We start from the raw sequence: 14,794 nt of genomic DNA on the forward strand, positions 1-14,794 counted from the left end.
CCCTCTCTGTAATCATACTGCTTACTTCTTCATTTGCCTGGTATTTCATGTATCCTCACCAGATGAATAGTGAGCAGCCAATGTGATAGGAAAAGTTGGGGTGTTTGTAGGAACCTGAATTCTTAGTATTGCGGCTTTTAATAAGCAAGGCACCTTCCTTTCTTTAGGCCTTGGTTTTCTCATTTGCTACAAACTCAAGAGTTGGACTATATCAGTAATTTTTTTCCCTTCCCCTTTAATTAAAAATACTTTTTATTATTAAAAAACTATATGTTTGTCATAAGAAATGACAGATGAGCAAAAATAAAGTAGACACCATATTCTTACCACCCAGATACTACTGTTACCTTACTCTATGTCTTTCAATGATTTTCTTCACATACATAAATAAGATTTTTTACTAAACTATTTTATGTGCTATCGTGTAACCTGGGTTGGTGTTTTTGTTGTTGTTTTTTCAGTTAATAGTCTCTACCTTTCTGTATAAATAAATCTTCATGCTATCTAATGCCTAAATCCATATTAAAAAATTTTTGTCCAAACCAGAATCCAGTTAGAGACCTTGCATTACGTCTGGTTATGTCCTTGGAGCCTCTGCTAGTCTAACACAGATCCTTAATTAATTTTTTTAATCTTCATTTTATCGCTGTTGTTCATGACCCTAACTTGTTAAAGTCACTGGGCTTGCTGTCCTGCAATATGTTTCACTTTCTAGATTCATCCATTTAGTTCCTTGCAGTGTAGTTGAACTTGTTCCTTTACTCCCCGTTTCCTGTAAACTCCTGATTAGGGCTAGAGGCTTAATAGAGCAATTTAAACGTTATTGGCTAGGATGTATCATAGATAATGTACATCTCATATTGTATCCTGAGGAGACACATCTCTTTGAACTACCATTAATAATCATGATAAGAGGGGACCGGCCCAGTGGCACAGCAGTTAAGTTCACACATTCCGCTTCAGCAGCCCGGAGTTCGCTGGTTCGGATCCTGGGTGTGGGCATGGCACAGCTTGGTACGCCACGCTGTGGTAGGCGTCCCACATATAAAGTAGAGGAAGATGGGCACGGATGTTAGCTCAGGACCAGTCTTCCTCAGCAAAAAGAGGAGGATTGGCAGCAGTTAGCTCAGGGCTAATCTTCTCAAATAAATAAATAAATATTTTTTAAATCATAAGATTGACACTAGGGTAGACTGATAATCATCATTGTACTGTTACATTTTCCACCTTCTTACTAGAAAGTAATCTGTGTTACTGCTTTGGCACTGTATAAAGGTCTAATTCTCTGTCTGAACTATATACTCGGTTAATGGTCTTAACTCCCATTGGTAATCCTTGCCTGCTTCACTAATTTCTTTGGGTGTTATCACTGACAACTTTCTAATTTCTGTCATTCCTTCTACATTATTAGCTGGGATTTTCCTCTGATATAGCTCTAGTTCAAAAGGGAAAGCCTGGTTACCCTGAAATACAGTTCCTACTGTAGAGGCAGGATAAAAACTTATTTTTTTCCCCTTATGGCACCAATTTTCAGAGTAAAGTCAAAAATAGGTTTGAATGGGGGCCTTCCCCATGGTCTGGTGGTTAAATTCAGCATGCTCTGTTTCAGCAGCCTGAGTTCGTGGGTTCGGATCCCAGGTGCAGAACTACACCACTCATCAGCCATGCTGTGGTGGCATCCCACATATAAAATAGAGGAAGATTGGCACAGATGTTAGCTCCGTGCTAATCTTCCTCAAGCAAAAAAAGAGGAAGATTGGCAACAGATGTTAGCCTAGGGCTAATCTTCCTCAGCAAAAAAAATAGGTTTAATCACCACCTCAAATGCAAGTTTCCTCTGGCTTTATATTTTCTAAGTAGTGGTATGGACTCAAAAATTTTCATTGATTTTTAAAATCAGTGATTGAATTATTTGGATCGCTACAGTCATCATTCTTTTTCATGCTCTTTTTCATTACTCCTTTGGCCCGTGGGGCTTCTTCCAGCTAACTTCTTTGCCTTTTTGATATAACCTCATCAATTTTTTTAAAACATTTAAAAATTTCAAATTCACAGTAGTGTAATGAGCACCATATATCTCACCTAGATTACCTAGTAGTTAGCATTCTGTCCTTTTGCTTCAGTTCCCCTCTCCCCTTTTTGGGAGCTGAATCATTTGAATTCGTTGCAAACAATGTGATGCTTAATCTCTGACTACTTCAGCGTGTTTCCTAAGAACAAACATCCCCTTACATGGCTAGAATACTATCAGCACATCTAAGAAATTTACCATTAATATAATAGTACCCAATATACATTTCATATTCACATGTCCCCAGTTATTTCCAGTATATCTTTATAGCCTGGGGGAAAGTGTTTTGATCCAGGATCCAGTGAGCACTACTCATTGCATTTGATTGTCACATGTCTCTTGTTTTTTATGACATTTGACTGTTTTGAAGAATCCAGAAGGCCAGATATCTTATAGAATATCCCATAATCTGGATTCGTCTAATTGCTTCCTTATGGGTAGGTTCAGGTTAAACTTTTTTTTGGCAAGAATGCTACATAGATGGAGTCTGCCCTTCTCAGTACATCACATCAGGAGACACGTAATGCCACTTTGTCTCATTATTGATGATGCTAAGTTGGATCACATAGTTAAAGGTTAGATTTTCCATTTATATTTAATAAGTTATCTGTGAAGTGATACTTTGAGCTCATATGAAGATCATGTGAATATCCTATGCCCTGAAGATTTTTAACTCAGTAGTTTTAGCATTCATTGGTGATGCTTGCCTGGATCACTTACATTGCTGGTTGCAGAATGGTGATTTTCTGATTCTCTCATTCCTACTTATTAGCTGGCATTCTTTTGTAATAAGGACCTCCTTCTGCCTGCTTTTGTATCCTGGTGGCTGTAGATTCTTTTTATATTTAATGTGTTGTAATCCATTATTATCATTATTCTTTCTGATGCTCAAATTATCTAAAATTCGGCCTGTAGTAATGACCCCATTAATTTTTTAAAGTCTTGCTTTTGAAAGCCTTCTGGCAAAACAAGATGTCCCAGGCTCACCTTATATCTTCCATGCCCCATTCCTGGGATCAGCCTTGGTTCCTTTTAGTGTGGATATCTGTGCTCAGTCCATCTCTGTGTCTTCCTTTATCTCAGTCCCAACATGGCCAACACAGTCAATGCTGCTCTGAAGCCTTTGGAAACACTTTCCCGGATTGTGAACCAGCCCAGTAGCCTTTTTGGAAGCAAGAGTGCTTCCAGCAAGAGCAAGTCTGAGCAGGATGCCCAAGGAGCCTCTCAGGACTCCAATAGCAACCAGCAGGACCCAGGTAGGGAATCAGAGCCAATGGACTGGAGAGCTGCCGGGTGGGCATAGTTATTTTATGGACATGGCATCACAACTGTTCTGGCTTGGTATTGTTTCCCTGGGAACTTGCTGGCCTTCCAGAGATCTGTCATAGTGGCGTGGGAATCTGCCCCACAAAGAATTCCTTAAAATTGCAGCCTTATTTGGCTATCCTCACACGTAGCCTTGTCTTTTCCTTTGTCACCCATTCATTTATTCTCTGAGAACTTGTAAACTTGCCCAGGGAAGGGACCTGTCTTCACGCTTGCTTCATGGTGCCCTGCACATAGGCATCCCTTGATTATTTTGCTGGTTGGTTGATTGTTTCAGGCGAGCCTGGGGAAGCAGAAGTGCAGGAGGAGGATCATGATGTCACTCAGACAGAGGTGGCAGATGGGGATATCATGGATGGGGAGGCTGAAACCGACTCAGTGGTGATTGCTGGGCAGCCTGAGGTGCTCAGTTCACAAGAGATGCAGGTAGGGAGGCAGATCACCCAGCATACCCCTGTTGCGGCACTCAACCAAACCCCCAAGTGGTGTGGGTGGGTGAATACTTTAGATCCTTGCCTCAATGCTGTCTGCTTTGCAGAGGAGCACAGATGATACGCTTAGTAGATGCTCAGTAAATGTGTTTGAATTGTATTAAATGAGGGGTGGGGGCAGGACCAGGATGCCATGTACTATGAAATGGAATAGATCTCAACAAGAAAACTTAGGCTCAGGTGAAATGTTGATGTAGAAAGCTAGCCTGAGCCCTTTGGGCCCAGGGTCTATGATTTACTTGGCTCTGGTCATTAATGGAAGCTCCTTAACATCACTGTTGTGCCTGTAGTGCCAGCTCTCACTGGGGCATTCAAACAGCAGTCTTCTAAAGACTAAAGAGGGCACTGTAATTTCTGGAGCTGATAGCAATGGTAAGAAATGGGGCCTACAGTCCTGAGCCACTAGCTCTGAGATCTGCATGTATTCCTGTGGATAGTATAAAGACTAACCTGGTCTCAGATAACTGGGATGGACCTATTTGAAGGACAGTCTGAGTGTGGATTGGCAGCACATGTTAGTTTCTGTGCTCTTAGCACCAAGTGTGTGGTGTTTATATAATATCCTCTGTCACACATATCCTAGAAATATATGCTCCTTTGCTGGCTTTTTTTTAGAGTTTCAGTGCTAGCATAATGATAGACTTGTTTGCATCCATGTATATGTTCTATTTCTCTCCAGGTTGAGAATGAGCTGGAGGACCTGATAGATGAGTTGCTTGAGAGGGATGGCGGATCTGGGAACAGTACAATTATAGGTGAGAGCCCCAGAACTGAGTATAGCCTCTTCCTTTGCCTCAGTCTCTCTTGGGAGGACCCTTTTTCTCATCATCTGCTTGCTCAGCTCTGCCTAAGGGCTCGTAGCCAGCCTAGATTGCTGCTTGTCTTGATGTTGACAGTTACAAATGAGATATTCACAAGCCGTCTACAGACCCTGTGGCGGGTCGGAAGCATTGCCTATGTGGGGGAGGTGGAGGGGGTGGCCATCAGTATAGATGATACGTTAGGCACATCAAGAGCGTTTATTCATGGAGGCCTAGAGGAGGCTGTAGAGGCTGTAGGGTGAGAAAGTGCTTTCCTTTCAGTTCTTAGTGAAATCCAGGGGCTTTCTGCCTCTGAGTCTCAGTAGTGCAAAAAGTGATCATTCCCTAAGGGTGGCCCTTGTTACAACTCAGAGGGAAAACGGCAAAGGTACCCTACTGTCACCTGACTCCAAGGGTGTATGTGTTACTTGTTTTTATTTTATCAGTGAAGGAAATCAAAGGATAAACGGAAATAGACATTTATTCTTAAATCGGACAGGCTTTTTCACACCCATTATCCTCTGTGGTTTCACAATTAGTGGGATTGGCAGGGCAGATGTGATCATCCCATTTTACAGATGAGGAAACTGAGACTCAGACAGGTAAAGTGACTGGCCAAGCTCACCTAGCTAGTCAACAGCAGAGAACCCAGGTCTTCTCCCTCATCCAAAAAAAAGTGGATTTCTGCTGGGTGTACATAGCTACTTTAGGCGCACCCAATCTGGAAAGGGAAGTCCTCTGTTGTTCAGTGAAGGCTCTGCTCTGTAACCTTCAGTGAGCAGAAGTGGAGAGGATGAATCACAAGAGGACGTGCTGATGGATGAAGCTCCTTCCAACCTCAGCCAAGCTTCCACCTTGCAGGCCAACCGAGAAGGTGAGAGTGCCGAGGCCAGAAAGGCCTCCCTTCTTGCCCTGCACGTCTGACAGACACTACACTAGGTTTTTCCTGGAGGCAGCTGCCCACATGTGCAGAATAAGGAAGCATCTGTCTGCATGTGCTGACATACACCATCCACTTTATTCTCAGCCAGTTTTTCAAATAACATGTTACTACTGCTTGCCCAAAAGTTTGTCACTTCTTACTTGGTTCGCTTTCTTCTCACCCACCTGCTATCATCGCTCCAGATTCCCTCTTAACAACAGGATGCAGTCAATAGCAAAGTAGGGCTGGAAAGGCAAGGGGGCACCAGCAGACTTGGCCAAGTCCTAGACCCTGGCTCCTCAAGCACCACCCTATAGCCAGCCTCCACATTCAGCCACCCTGCTCAGCGTGTTGATGCATTGATTGGCACTCTCAGGAAATCAGGGCTGGCTCACTAAATCGGTACATCACCCCAGATCTGGTTCTTCCTCTCCTAGAGTCAGATACCCCATCGCCTTCCCACTGAGTCTGCCGGCCTGCACGGTAGCCTGTTTTCTAGCTACTCAGTATAGTCCTCCAATGTGCTCCCTTTGTTTTAGATTCCATGAATATCCTGGACCCTGAGGATGAGGAGGAGCACACTCAGGAAGAGGACAGCAGTGGCAGTAACGAGGATGAGGATGATAGTCAGGATGAAGAGGAGGAGGAGGAGGAAGATGAGGAAGATGATCAGGTGAGGGGGGACTGTGTTTGGGTTGGTTCAGACAATCTCTTCCATGGGAACACAGAGCTGGAGAAAACCAACAGTCTGGGTTGCTAGCCTCAGCGCCTCCCTCCCTCATGTGCAAATGTGGCCATGACACCAGACTTCAGAAAACCCTTACCTCCAGCAATTCTCCATCTCCTATTTTCCCCTTAAGGAGGATGATGAAGGTGAAGAGGGAGATGAAGACGATGACGACGATGGCTCTGAAATGGAATTGGATGAGGATTACCCTGATATGAACGCTTCTCCCTTGGTCCGATTTGAGCGCTTTGACCGGGAGGATGATCTCATCATTGAGTTTGACAACATGTTCTCCAGTGCTAGTAAGATACAGGGGCTCAGCTGGGTTTTATCTCTTGATTCTTATACCCTTCTCTAGGGTAAGCCAAGCAGTGAACCAGAGCAGCTATCAGTCTGATAGAGAAAGCACTTCTTTTCCTATGCTGACTTCCTGGGGCAAGGGATATCTGAATCCATCTCTCTCAATAAGTGTATACTTAGAAGAAGGAATTTTGAGAGGCTGCTTTTGTTCTCTCCACCTCGGTAAATAGGCAGCCATTTTAGAGCCTGGACAACTTGATGATTTGCTTGAATTTTTTTTAAAAAATGTGATACCAAGGTTGGCTACATCAGGCACCCCATGTGCACGCTACAGTGAAAGGGCAATCAATAATCCTTGTGTCTGTAATACTGGATCTTAAGAGTTTGGATGGACGCCTTTGAGCTTGGCATTGGGGAATAGATTTGAGCACATTCACTCTGTTCATCAAGGATGCATCTTTTCAGAGGAGAGAGTGAATCTCTTCCCTTCTCCTTCATCAACGTCAGAGTTCCCTTTTAACATCGAATTCTTAAAATCAAGCTGTCTTGAGAAGGCGGGTCTTGTCCCCAAATCATAGGTATATAGCAGAAAACACTGAACTGTTCTGGTCTGTTGTCTTGGCCAAGTAGTCTCTTACCTCTTTGAGCCTCAGTTTGTCACCTGTAAATGAACAGTTTGAAAAGAAAAAAAAAAAAACGGGTTGGATTACATAATCTTCAAGATACCGTCTGTTCTGTGATTTTCTTTGCATTTTTGTGATTTCCATCAGTCTTCTTTATGTTGAGCCTCTGTCCATTTAGCAAATTGAACAAATATTTGAGGAGTGCCTACTGTGTTACAGTAGTGAAAAAGAATCCTTTTCCCTCATAGGAGCTTTAGGATCTGTTAGGAATTATGCAGGCATTACATTGTAGTATGGTAAGAAAGCACAGAGTAAAAGGTTACTAAGCCAATCTAAAATCAGAGCAAATGACATCAAGGCCAAGAACAAAAGAACAGGTAAAGAAGAGGGAGAGGAGTCTTCAAGGTGGAGGGAGCAGCATGTTTCTGAGGGGCCTAGAAGCAGCCACTGTGGCTATAGTGTGGAGAATGGATTGGGAGAAGGTACTATTTAGGAGGCCGTTGCCGTATCTAGGTGAAAGATGGTGGCATAAGCTATGGCAATATCAGTGATTGTAGATGAGGTGTGGGAATGAGGGAGAAAGGACAAAGCTCAGGTTTCCGTGTGAGGAAGTAAGGCCCAGGAGACATGGTTCTGCTTGAACAACCATGAAAGAAATTTCTTTTTGGCCCTGACCCCTTTGCATATTGTCCTTGCAGCAGACATCCCTCCATCCCCAGGAAATATCCCTACCACCCACCCACTGATGGTACGCCATGCAGACCACAGTTCCCTGACGCTGGGCAGTGGCTCCTCTACAACACGTCTCACACAGGGCATCGGGCGCAGTCAGAGGACCCTAAGGCAGCTGACAGCCAATACAGGCCATACCATTCACGTTCACTACCCTGGGAATCGCCAGCCCAACCCTCCTCTTATACTCCAGAGGTGAGTTACGAAGAAGATTGTTGGGCTCACTGGGCTTCGGCATTGTCTTGACCTGGGAGGAACAGTCCATCACTTAACACTCTTAGCACACACACAAATAATGTATTTGCCCATTTCTTTGTGTATTGTATGTGTAGCGTTTTGGGGGAATACAAATTGTACAACATGTCCTTTTGCTTAAATGTCTTATGCATACATTTAGCGGTCATTAAGCATCTCGTGCCAAACACTTAAAGCTTTAGGTCCCTGTCCTCAGGCTTAGAGTTTAGTGGGAGAAACAATTTTAGAAGTGAGAGAGAGACATGCAGGTGTCATAATGGTCAATGTGCAAACTGTAGTGAGCGTACAAGAGAGGCATTATACCCTAAAACAGTGCCTAGCATTATCAGTGACACTCACTCTGCTAGGAACTATGGAATAATATGCATCCTCAGCCCAAATAAAGTTTGCAAACTTACAGAGTAAGTTAGAAAAGTAACTTAGACTTATATATAGTATGATCAAGTCCATAATAGTGTTAGGCATTTCCTAGAGGATACAGAAAAGATTTCACAATAACAGGTTGTGGGGCCCCTATGGATGTACAGTGACCATGGCATCCCACCATCACCCTACAGGTTGCTTGGTCCCTCTGCTGCTGCTGACATCCTTCAGCTGAGCAGCAGTCTTCCCCTACAAAGCCGGGGTCGGGCCCGCCTCCTGGTGGGCAACGATGACGTTCACATCATCGCACGGTCTGATGATGAACTGCTGGATGACTTTTTCCATGACCAGAGCACAGCTACCAGCCAAGCAGGCAAGTTTGTGTGGTGAAAGGGAGGGTACAGTTTGTCAGATTCTACTCTTCCCTGCTGAGGGCAAGCAGAACAGCATCTCCCCAGCCTGGAGAAACCCCATTTTATAGGAGCCAGAACACCCAATGACTTAGCCAAGAGCAACAAAAACTTTATCATCTCTGGATACCTTGTGATGTGCCAAACCTTGTGATAGACATTGGGTCCTGTTAGGAAAATAGTGCAATTTTTGGATCAGTTGACATGACGAGGCCAAGAGTCTTACTCTTCTTTGTTCCCCTACAGGGACCCTGTCCAGCATCCCCACAGCCCTGACCCGCTGGACAGAGGAATGCAAAGTTCTTGATGCTGAGAGCATGCATGACTGTGTTTCAGGTGTGTGGCAGATTGGTTATCAGGACAGTAGTGAGCCTTCCAGGGCTGGGACAAGTGCATGGAAAGTTGTTTTCCTAGTTCTCTGTGACCACAAGCTCTGCCTCTTGGCTTCTTCCCTCACCTCCCCTGAGTAGCCTCTGATCTTGGCTTCTTTGATCCAGTTGTTAAAGTGCCCATTGTCAATCACCTGGAATTCCTGAGGGATGAGGAGCTGGAAGAAAGGCGAGAGAAACGCAGGAAACAACTGGCTGAGGAAGAAACAAAGATAACTGACAAAGGCAAAGAAGATAAGGAGAACAGGGATCAGAGTGCACAGGTAATTCCCAAGGGCTGGGAGGATTCATTTTTGGCTATGTCTGCCTTAACTTTCATACATTTTTAGTGTATATGTGGCACCAGGAGTCATCAAAAAATCCTAGGAGGTTCACATTGAACCTGAGAAATGATCCATTCCAAGTTTACCATACACTCACATGGTTTTATGGGGAAAGAATTCAAATACAGAGGGAAGATTATTTCTCCGGTGTCTCGCTGGGAAAAACTGGAGCCAGAACCAGAGTAACTCCTGACTCACCAGTCACACTGTGTAGTCTCTACCTTTAGCGACTGCAACTAGACAGGAAGAATGATTTTGACTGAGCCCAATGTTCTTGGGGGTTCAATTCCATTTCTCTCAGTGGATTGCCTTACCAAGTGTAGGTGAACCTTACCAAGATGACCCCATTCCATCATTTGAATAAGTTAGGATTAGGCTTCAGATCAGAGAGAATATTTCTACCCTGAACCCCATCACCATGTCATTTTCTAGGGCTCAATTTTTAAAATCTCAAGCGTGATTTTGGAGGAAGCTACCTACCTTTTTTTGAAACTTCTGGGACCTTGAACAGTATTGATTTAAGATATATTAATAAGTAAAAGCTGATAGAAATATGAAGACATTAAAAGACTTGAGTGAAAGACTTTATTATACCCCACTCAGCAGTTAGAGGATATTGAAATGTTCAGTTACGATAATAAGCTTGATCTAACAAATACCTTTGTATAGAACTTTTACCTAACAAACAGTAACATAGTTTCAAACACGTGAAAAGAGAGAGAAAATAAGCAAGCCTGGCATGTGACTGAAAAAACTGGAATGAGCCCAAGAAAAGGAAATATATAGAGAGATGAATACATAGAGATGAAACTTTTCAGAAATGTTGCTGGTCTCAATAGTTGTGTTTAGGTCATGTCCTGTGCCCAGCTCAGCTCTAAAGTGGTCTTTATTATGCTTTCCTCTCATTGTTCACTCAGTCCCCTGGCAGTTTTCCTCTTGTCCCCAAGCTATTCTTGAACATGAGTGTGTGTTAGAGAAACTGGAGATTATAATTGCACACTAAATTGCTCATCTTCCATCTAGGTCATTGAACTCCTAGATGGCATATGAGGGGGATGGTGACTATTACAGTTGACCTCTATCTTAGTGCTTGCACGTTCCAGATTGGTCTCTCCCTTCTCTTTGCAGTGTACTGCATCTAAGACAAATGACTCCACTGAACAAAACCTCTCAGGTAACTCTCCCTCCCTTTTCCCCATCTTGCTAATTGGCTAGCTCTTTCTCCCGACCCTTCCAAGTAGCTGGCCCAAGTGGGCTGAAGATGAACACTGGTGCTCTGTGGGATGAGGTAGTAGATTGTATAGTTTTAGGGTCATACCCCATCTTGGAGATAACTATACAGTCTACTGTCTTTCCCACGGTGGTACACTTCCCCTCCGACATGCTCTGTTCAGGTTCTTGTTCTAATTATCCTGTGCTGCATTCTGACCATGTGTCCTGTCCCCTTTGGTGACCACCATGGTGTGGTACTTAATGAGAATACCTGATGACAGTGGTTCCCAAGTGCCAGTCCTTAGTGGAAATGAACAAAATAAGGAAAGTTTAATGAGTTTTTCAGAAAGCTGAATTTATCCAATTTGAAGGACTGTTTTTATAGCGATTGTATCCTTCCTAGTTCTTTGGTATCAGAATATTTTTATTAAATGATATCGATGGGATTTTTTTATTACTTGGTTAAACTAAAAGTTGGTAACCTTTTGTTAGTCTCCTTTTATTTTTTCTTTTTTATATATAAATTTTTTGGGTCTGTGGAATCTAAAAGTCTAGGAATGTTGTCTTGAGCAATCTGCTTTTGGGAAGGTAGCTCTGTGTGCTAAATGGTATTACTACTATATGCTTTCTATTTCTCTTTCTATTCTACTTAATGTCGGTAGCCATTTTGTGATTCTAATAACTGGTCCATGTGGTATTATTTGTCTCCCCCACCCCTATTTCCTCAGAACTTTCTTCTGCTTCCCTATACCCTCTGTCTCCTTTGGCACTTGAGTTGGGAAATGATTGTACCAAAGTCTACATGATATTTTTTATAGCAGTGGAAGAGGGTAGATGTCCTGGTGCCCTTAATCTAGCAAAAGGTCTTTGAAAGGATCTGTCATCAGGTAAAATGGCCTTTTGCCTGCTGCCCTTGCTGGAGGATTCTGCTCATGCCAGGGTGAGGTAGTAAGTTGTATTGTTGTGGGGTAGGGATTTTAGGCCCCAATTAGAAGATAACTATACAACTTACTACTTTCCCTGGTGTGTGGCATATTCATATTTAGTCTTGGCACTGTTGCTTCCGTCAGACAGAGTTTTGGATGTTGTTTGGATAATCAAGACTAGAAGAAAAAAAGGGAGGTGGAAGGGGACAGGTGATATTTAGGGTGAGGCATACATCATTATGAAGTGATTTGAACTCTTCCTCTTCCACCTGGGGCACAGAAAGGATTTAATTCTTAGGATCTACAAGGAGTTAGATCTCCCATTCTTGGAACTAAGATAGCACTGGGCCTTAGCCCTCATCCTGGGTATACCAGACCAGTGACAAGCTATTTCTGGAGCAACTGGTGGTCGGAGGGAGTCCTGCATCACTGGCTGGGTGGGATACTTGTCAAGCCACATGTGCTGTTTGAGTCCTTGGCTGATTGCCCTTTAACAACCCATTGTCATTCTTTCCGAGAAAGATGGAACGCCTATGCCTGACAGCTACCCAACAACCCCATCTTCAACTGATGCAGCTACATCTGAGCCCAAGGAGACCCTTGTTACTCTGCAGCCCTCACAACAACCACCAACACTCCCACCCCCACCAGCGTTGGGAGAGATTCCTCAAGAGCTGCAGTCCCCAGCTGGAGAAAGGGGAAGCTCTACCCAGCTACTGATGCCTGTAGAACCAGAGGAATTGGGTCCCACAAGGCCAAGCGGAGAAGCAGAAACAACTCAGATGGAGTTATCCCCAGCTCCCACTATAAGTGAGTAGAATTTCAAGGTTTTGGGGGAGATAGGAGGAAAGAATGGACATCTTCGTAGTTTCTCTTTACTCTCTTACTTTAGAGAAATACTAGAAGTTTAAGTCCTCACATAGTAGGATCTCAGCTTGCTCATTAGCTTTCTTAGCTAAAGTGGAGGTTTCTTCTCCATATCCTCAAGTGATTATACATCTGAATATCTAATGATACTAGTAATGATGCCAACAGTTAATTGGGATAAGCACTCTGTTTCTGGGCTATCATGCCAGGGTTATTACTTAATTTCTTTAAAAACAGCCCTCCAAAGTTGGGTCAGCCTGGTGGCACAGCAGTTGAAGTTCGCACAATCTGCTCCAGTGGCCCGGGGTTTGTGGGTTTGGGTTCCAGGTGCGGACCTACACACTGTTTGTCGGGCCATGCTGTGGCAGGCGTCCCATGTATAAAAAAAATAGAGGAAGATAGGCACGGATCTTAGCTCAAGGCTAATCTTCCTCAAAAGAAAAACATACAAAGTAGATGGTGTTATATCCGTGAGTAAACTGAAACTCAGAAGTGAAATAATTAGCCTCAGATCACTAAATAAGTGGTTGAACTGAGATTAAAATCTAGATCTGTGTGACTCTAAAGCTTGCTCTCCTTTAACAGTTCCAGGGATGGCAAGCACATGACCCCACACATAAGCTCTCCCATCCTGGCAGACACCATTTATCTCATGGCACTATTTCCCACTGGTTTGAAATGGGGCCTCAAAATTCTTCTCAGCAGTGTTCCATCAGGGTAAATTGAAACCTGTTTGCCATCCCTGCTCTATACCATGCTACTTGTGATGTGCTCTGGAGAAACCTTAAGGTGTAGGAGTTTTCTCCTTCAAGGGACCTTGTTTGTTTAGATAAATAGAACCAACATGCATGTACAAATGGTGTTTGCAGGGAATCTGAAAGTGACAAGATCCCTTACCCAGGGTGCCTAGGGAAGATGTTTCATAGGCATGCCTGGAACACTGTAAATATTCAACAGATGATAGAAAGGGTTTGAGCTGAGCCTTTTAAAGCAGATAGGATTAAGGGGGAACATCAGGCCAGCGTAGAGTGAAGGTGGAAAAGTGAGAAATCTGATCTGGCTGCTTCTTAATTCGGCCCCCTCTTCCAGGCAGAGATCTAACCTCTCCATGTGACTTCCTCCTAGCCTCTCTTTCCCCAGAGAGAGCTGAAGATTCTGATGCACTGACAGCTGTCAGCAGTCAACTGGAAGGCTCTCCCATGGACACCAGCAGCCTAGCTTCCTGTACCCTGGAGGAGGCTGTAGGTGATACCTCAGCAGCTGGCAGTTCTGAGCAACCCACAGCAGGCAGCTCCACTCCTGGGGATGCCCCACCGGTTGTGACAGAATTGCAAGGCGGGGGTGATGAGTCAGGGGAACCTGCCCAGCCCCCCGAGGACAGGTAAGCACTGTACGAGCAAGAGGAGGACAGGAGATACTGGCAGGTATTTCAGGCCACGTCTATACTTGTTAAATAATGCACATGCTTGGTACACTGGGGAAGTCAACCTAGCTTCTATGAGAAAGGGGTATTATAGAGGAGTATTTTATAAATGGGGAAACACAATGCAGAGAACAATCTGAAAATTATTTCCTTCAGCTCTCCTCCCGCATCCTCTGAGAGTTCTTCCACCAGAGATTCCGCTGTAGCCATTTCTGGAGCAGATTCCCGGGGAATCCTAGAAGAGCCACTGCCTTCAACAAGCAGTGAAGAAGAAGATCCCCTTGCAGGTGAGCTCCATGTGTGCTCAGGCCATCCTGGGGCTGTTTAGGTTTCTAGTAGCCCTTGGCATGAAAATGCCCACCAGTCAAACAGTTCCATCCAAATGGAGGACAGCATTATATGTGAGAGGAAGACCAGCAGTTAGGAGATACTGACACTGCATAATGGAATGAGCCCAGGCTTTGGAGTCAAACTGATCTTAGCTCAAATCCCCCATCTACTGCCACCTACCTGTAGGACCTGGGGTCATTAACTTTCTGATCTTCATTGATACTGAGGGGGAGTGGTGATAATTACATTATGGGGTCTTGATGAAGGTTAATTGACAGTGTACTCATAGAACCTGGCACATAAC

General features: G+C 44.0%; 1 protein-coding gene and 1 non-coding gene across 33 annotated transcripts in view; both read left to right on the forward strand.

Annotated features, from left to right (window-relative positions):
- HUWE1 (HECT, UBA and WWE domain containing E3 ubiquitin protein ligase 1) overlaps positions 1-14,794 on the forward strand; it is a 146,488-nt gene that overhangs the window by 115,388 nt on the left and 16,306 nt on the right. For 13 of the 32 annotated variants that reach the window (XM_023634502.2, XM_023634501.2, XM_070257011.1 and 10 more), the window contains 14 exons: positions 3,155-3,327; positions 3,675-3,823; positions 4,568-4,643; positions 5,464-5,562; positions 6,150-6,283; positions 6,471-6,639; positions 7,959-8,187; positions 8,805-8,983; positions 9,267-9,356; positions 9,518-9,672; positions 10,861-10,906; positions 12,393-12,680; positions 13,827-14,118; positions 14,317-14,447. In XM_023634502.2, coding sequence (XP_023490270.1) covers positions 3,155-3,327; positions 3,675-3,823; positions 4,568-4,643; positions 5,464-5,562; positions 6,150-6,283; positions 6,471-6,639; positions 7,959-8,187; positions 8,805-8,983; positions 9,267-9,356; positions 9,518-9,672; positions 10,861-10,906; positions 12,393-12,680; positions 13,827-14,118; positions 14,317-14,447 — 2,210 coding nt within the window. The remainder of the gene's footprint in view (positions 1-3,154; positions 3,328-3,674; positions 3,824-4,567; positions 4,644-5,463; positions 5,563-6,149; positions 6,284-6,470; positions 6,640-7,958; positions 8,188-8,804; positions 8,984-9,266; positions 9,357-9,517; positions 9,673-10,860; positions 10,907-12,392; positions 12,681-13,826; positions 14,119-14,316; positions 14,448-14,794) is intronic. The other 19 variants (XM_070257014.1, XM_070257018.1, XM_014728912.3 and 16 more) reach the window with 7 other exon arrangements.
- Positions 11,865-11,983, forward strand: MIR98 (microRNA mir-98). Its single transcript, NR_033116.1, has one exon. It is a non-coding gene; the product is annotated as a microRNA mir-98 (primary transcript).

The sequence above is a fragment of the Equus caballus genome, chromosome X (genome assembly GCF_041296265.1).
Source record: "Equus caballus isolate H_3958 breed thoroughbred chromosome X, TB-T2T, whole genome shotgun sequence".
Taxonomy (NCBI): domain Eukaryota; kingdom Metazoa; phylum Chordata; class Mammalia; order Perissodactyla; family Equidae; genus Equus; species Equus caballus.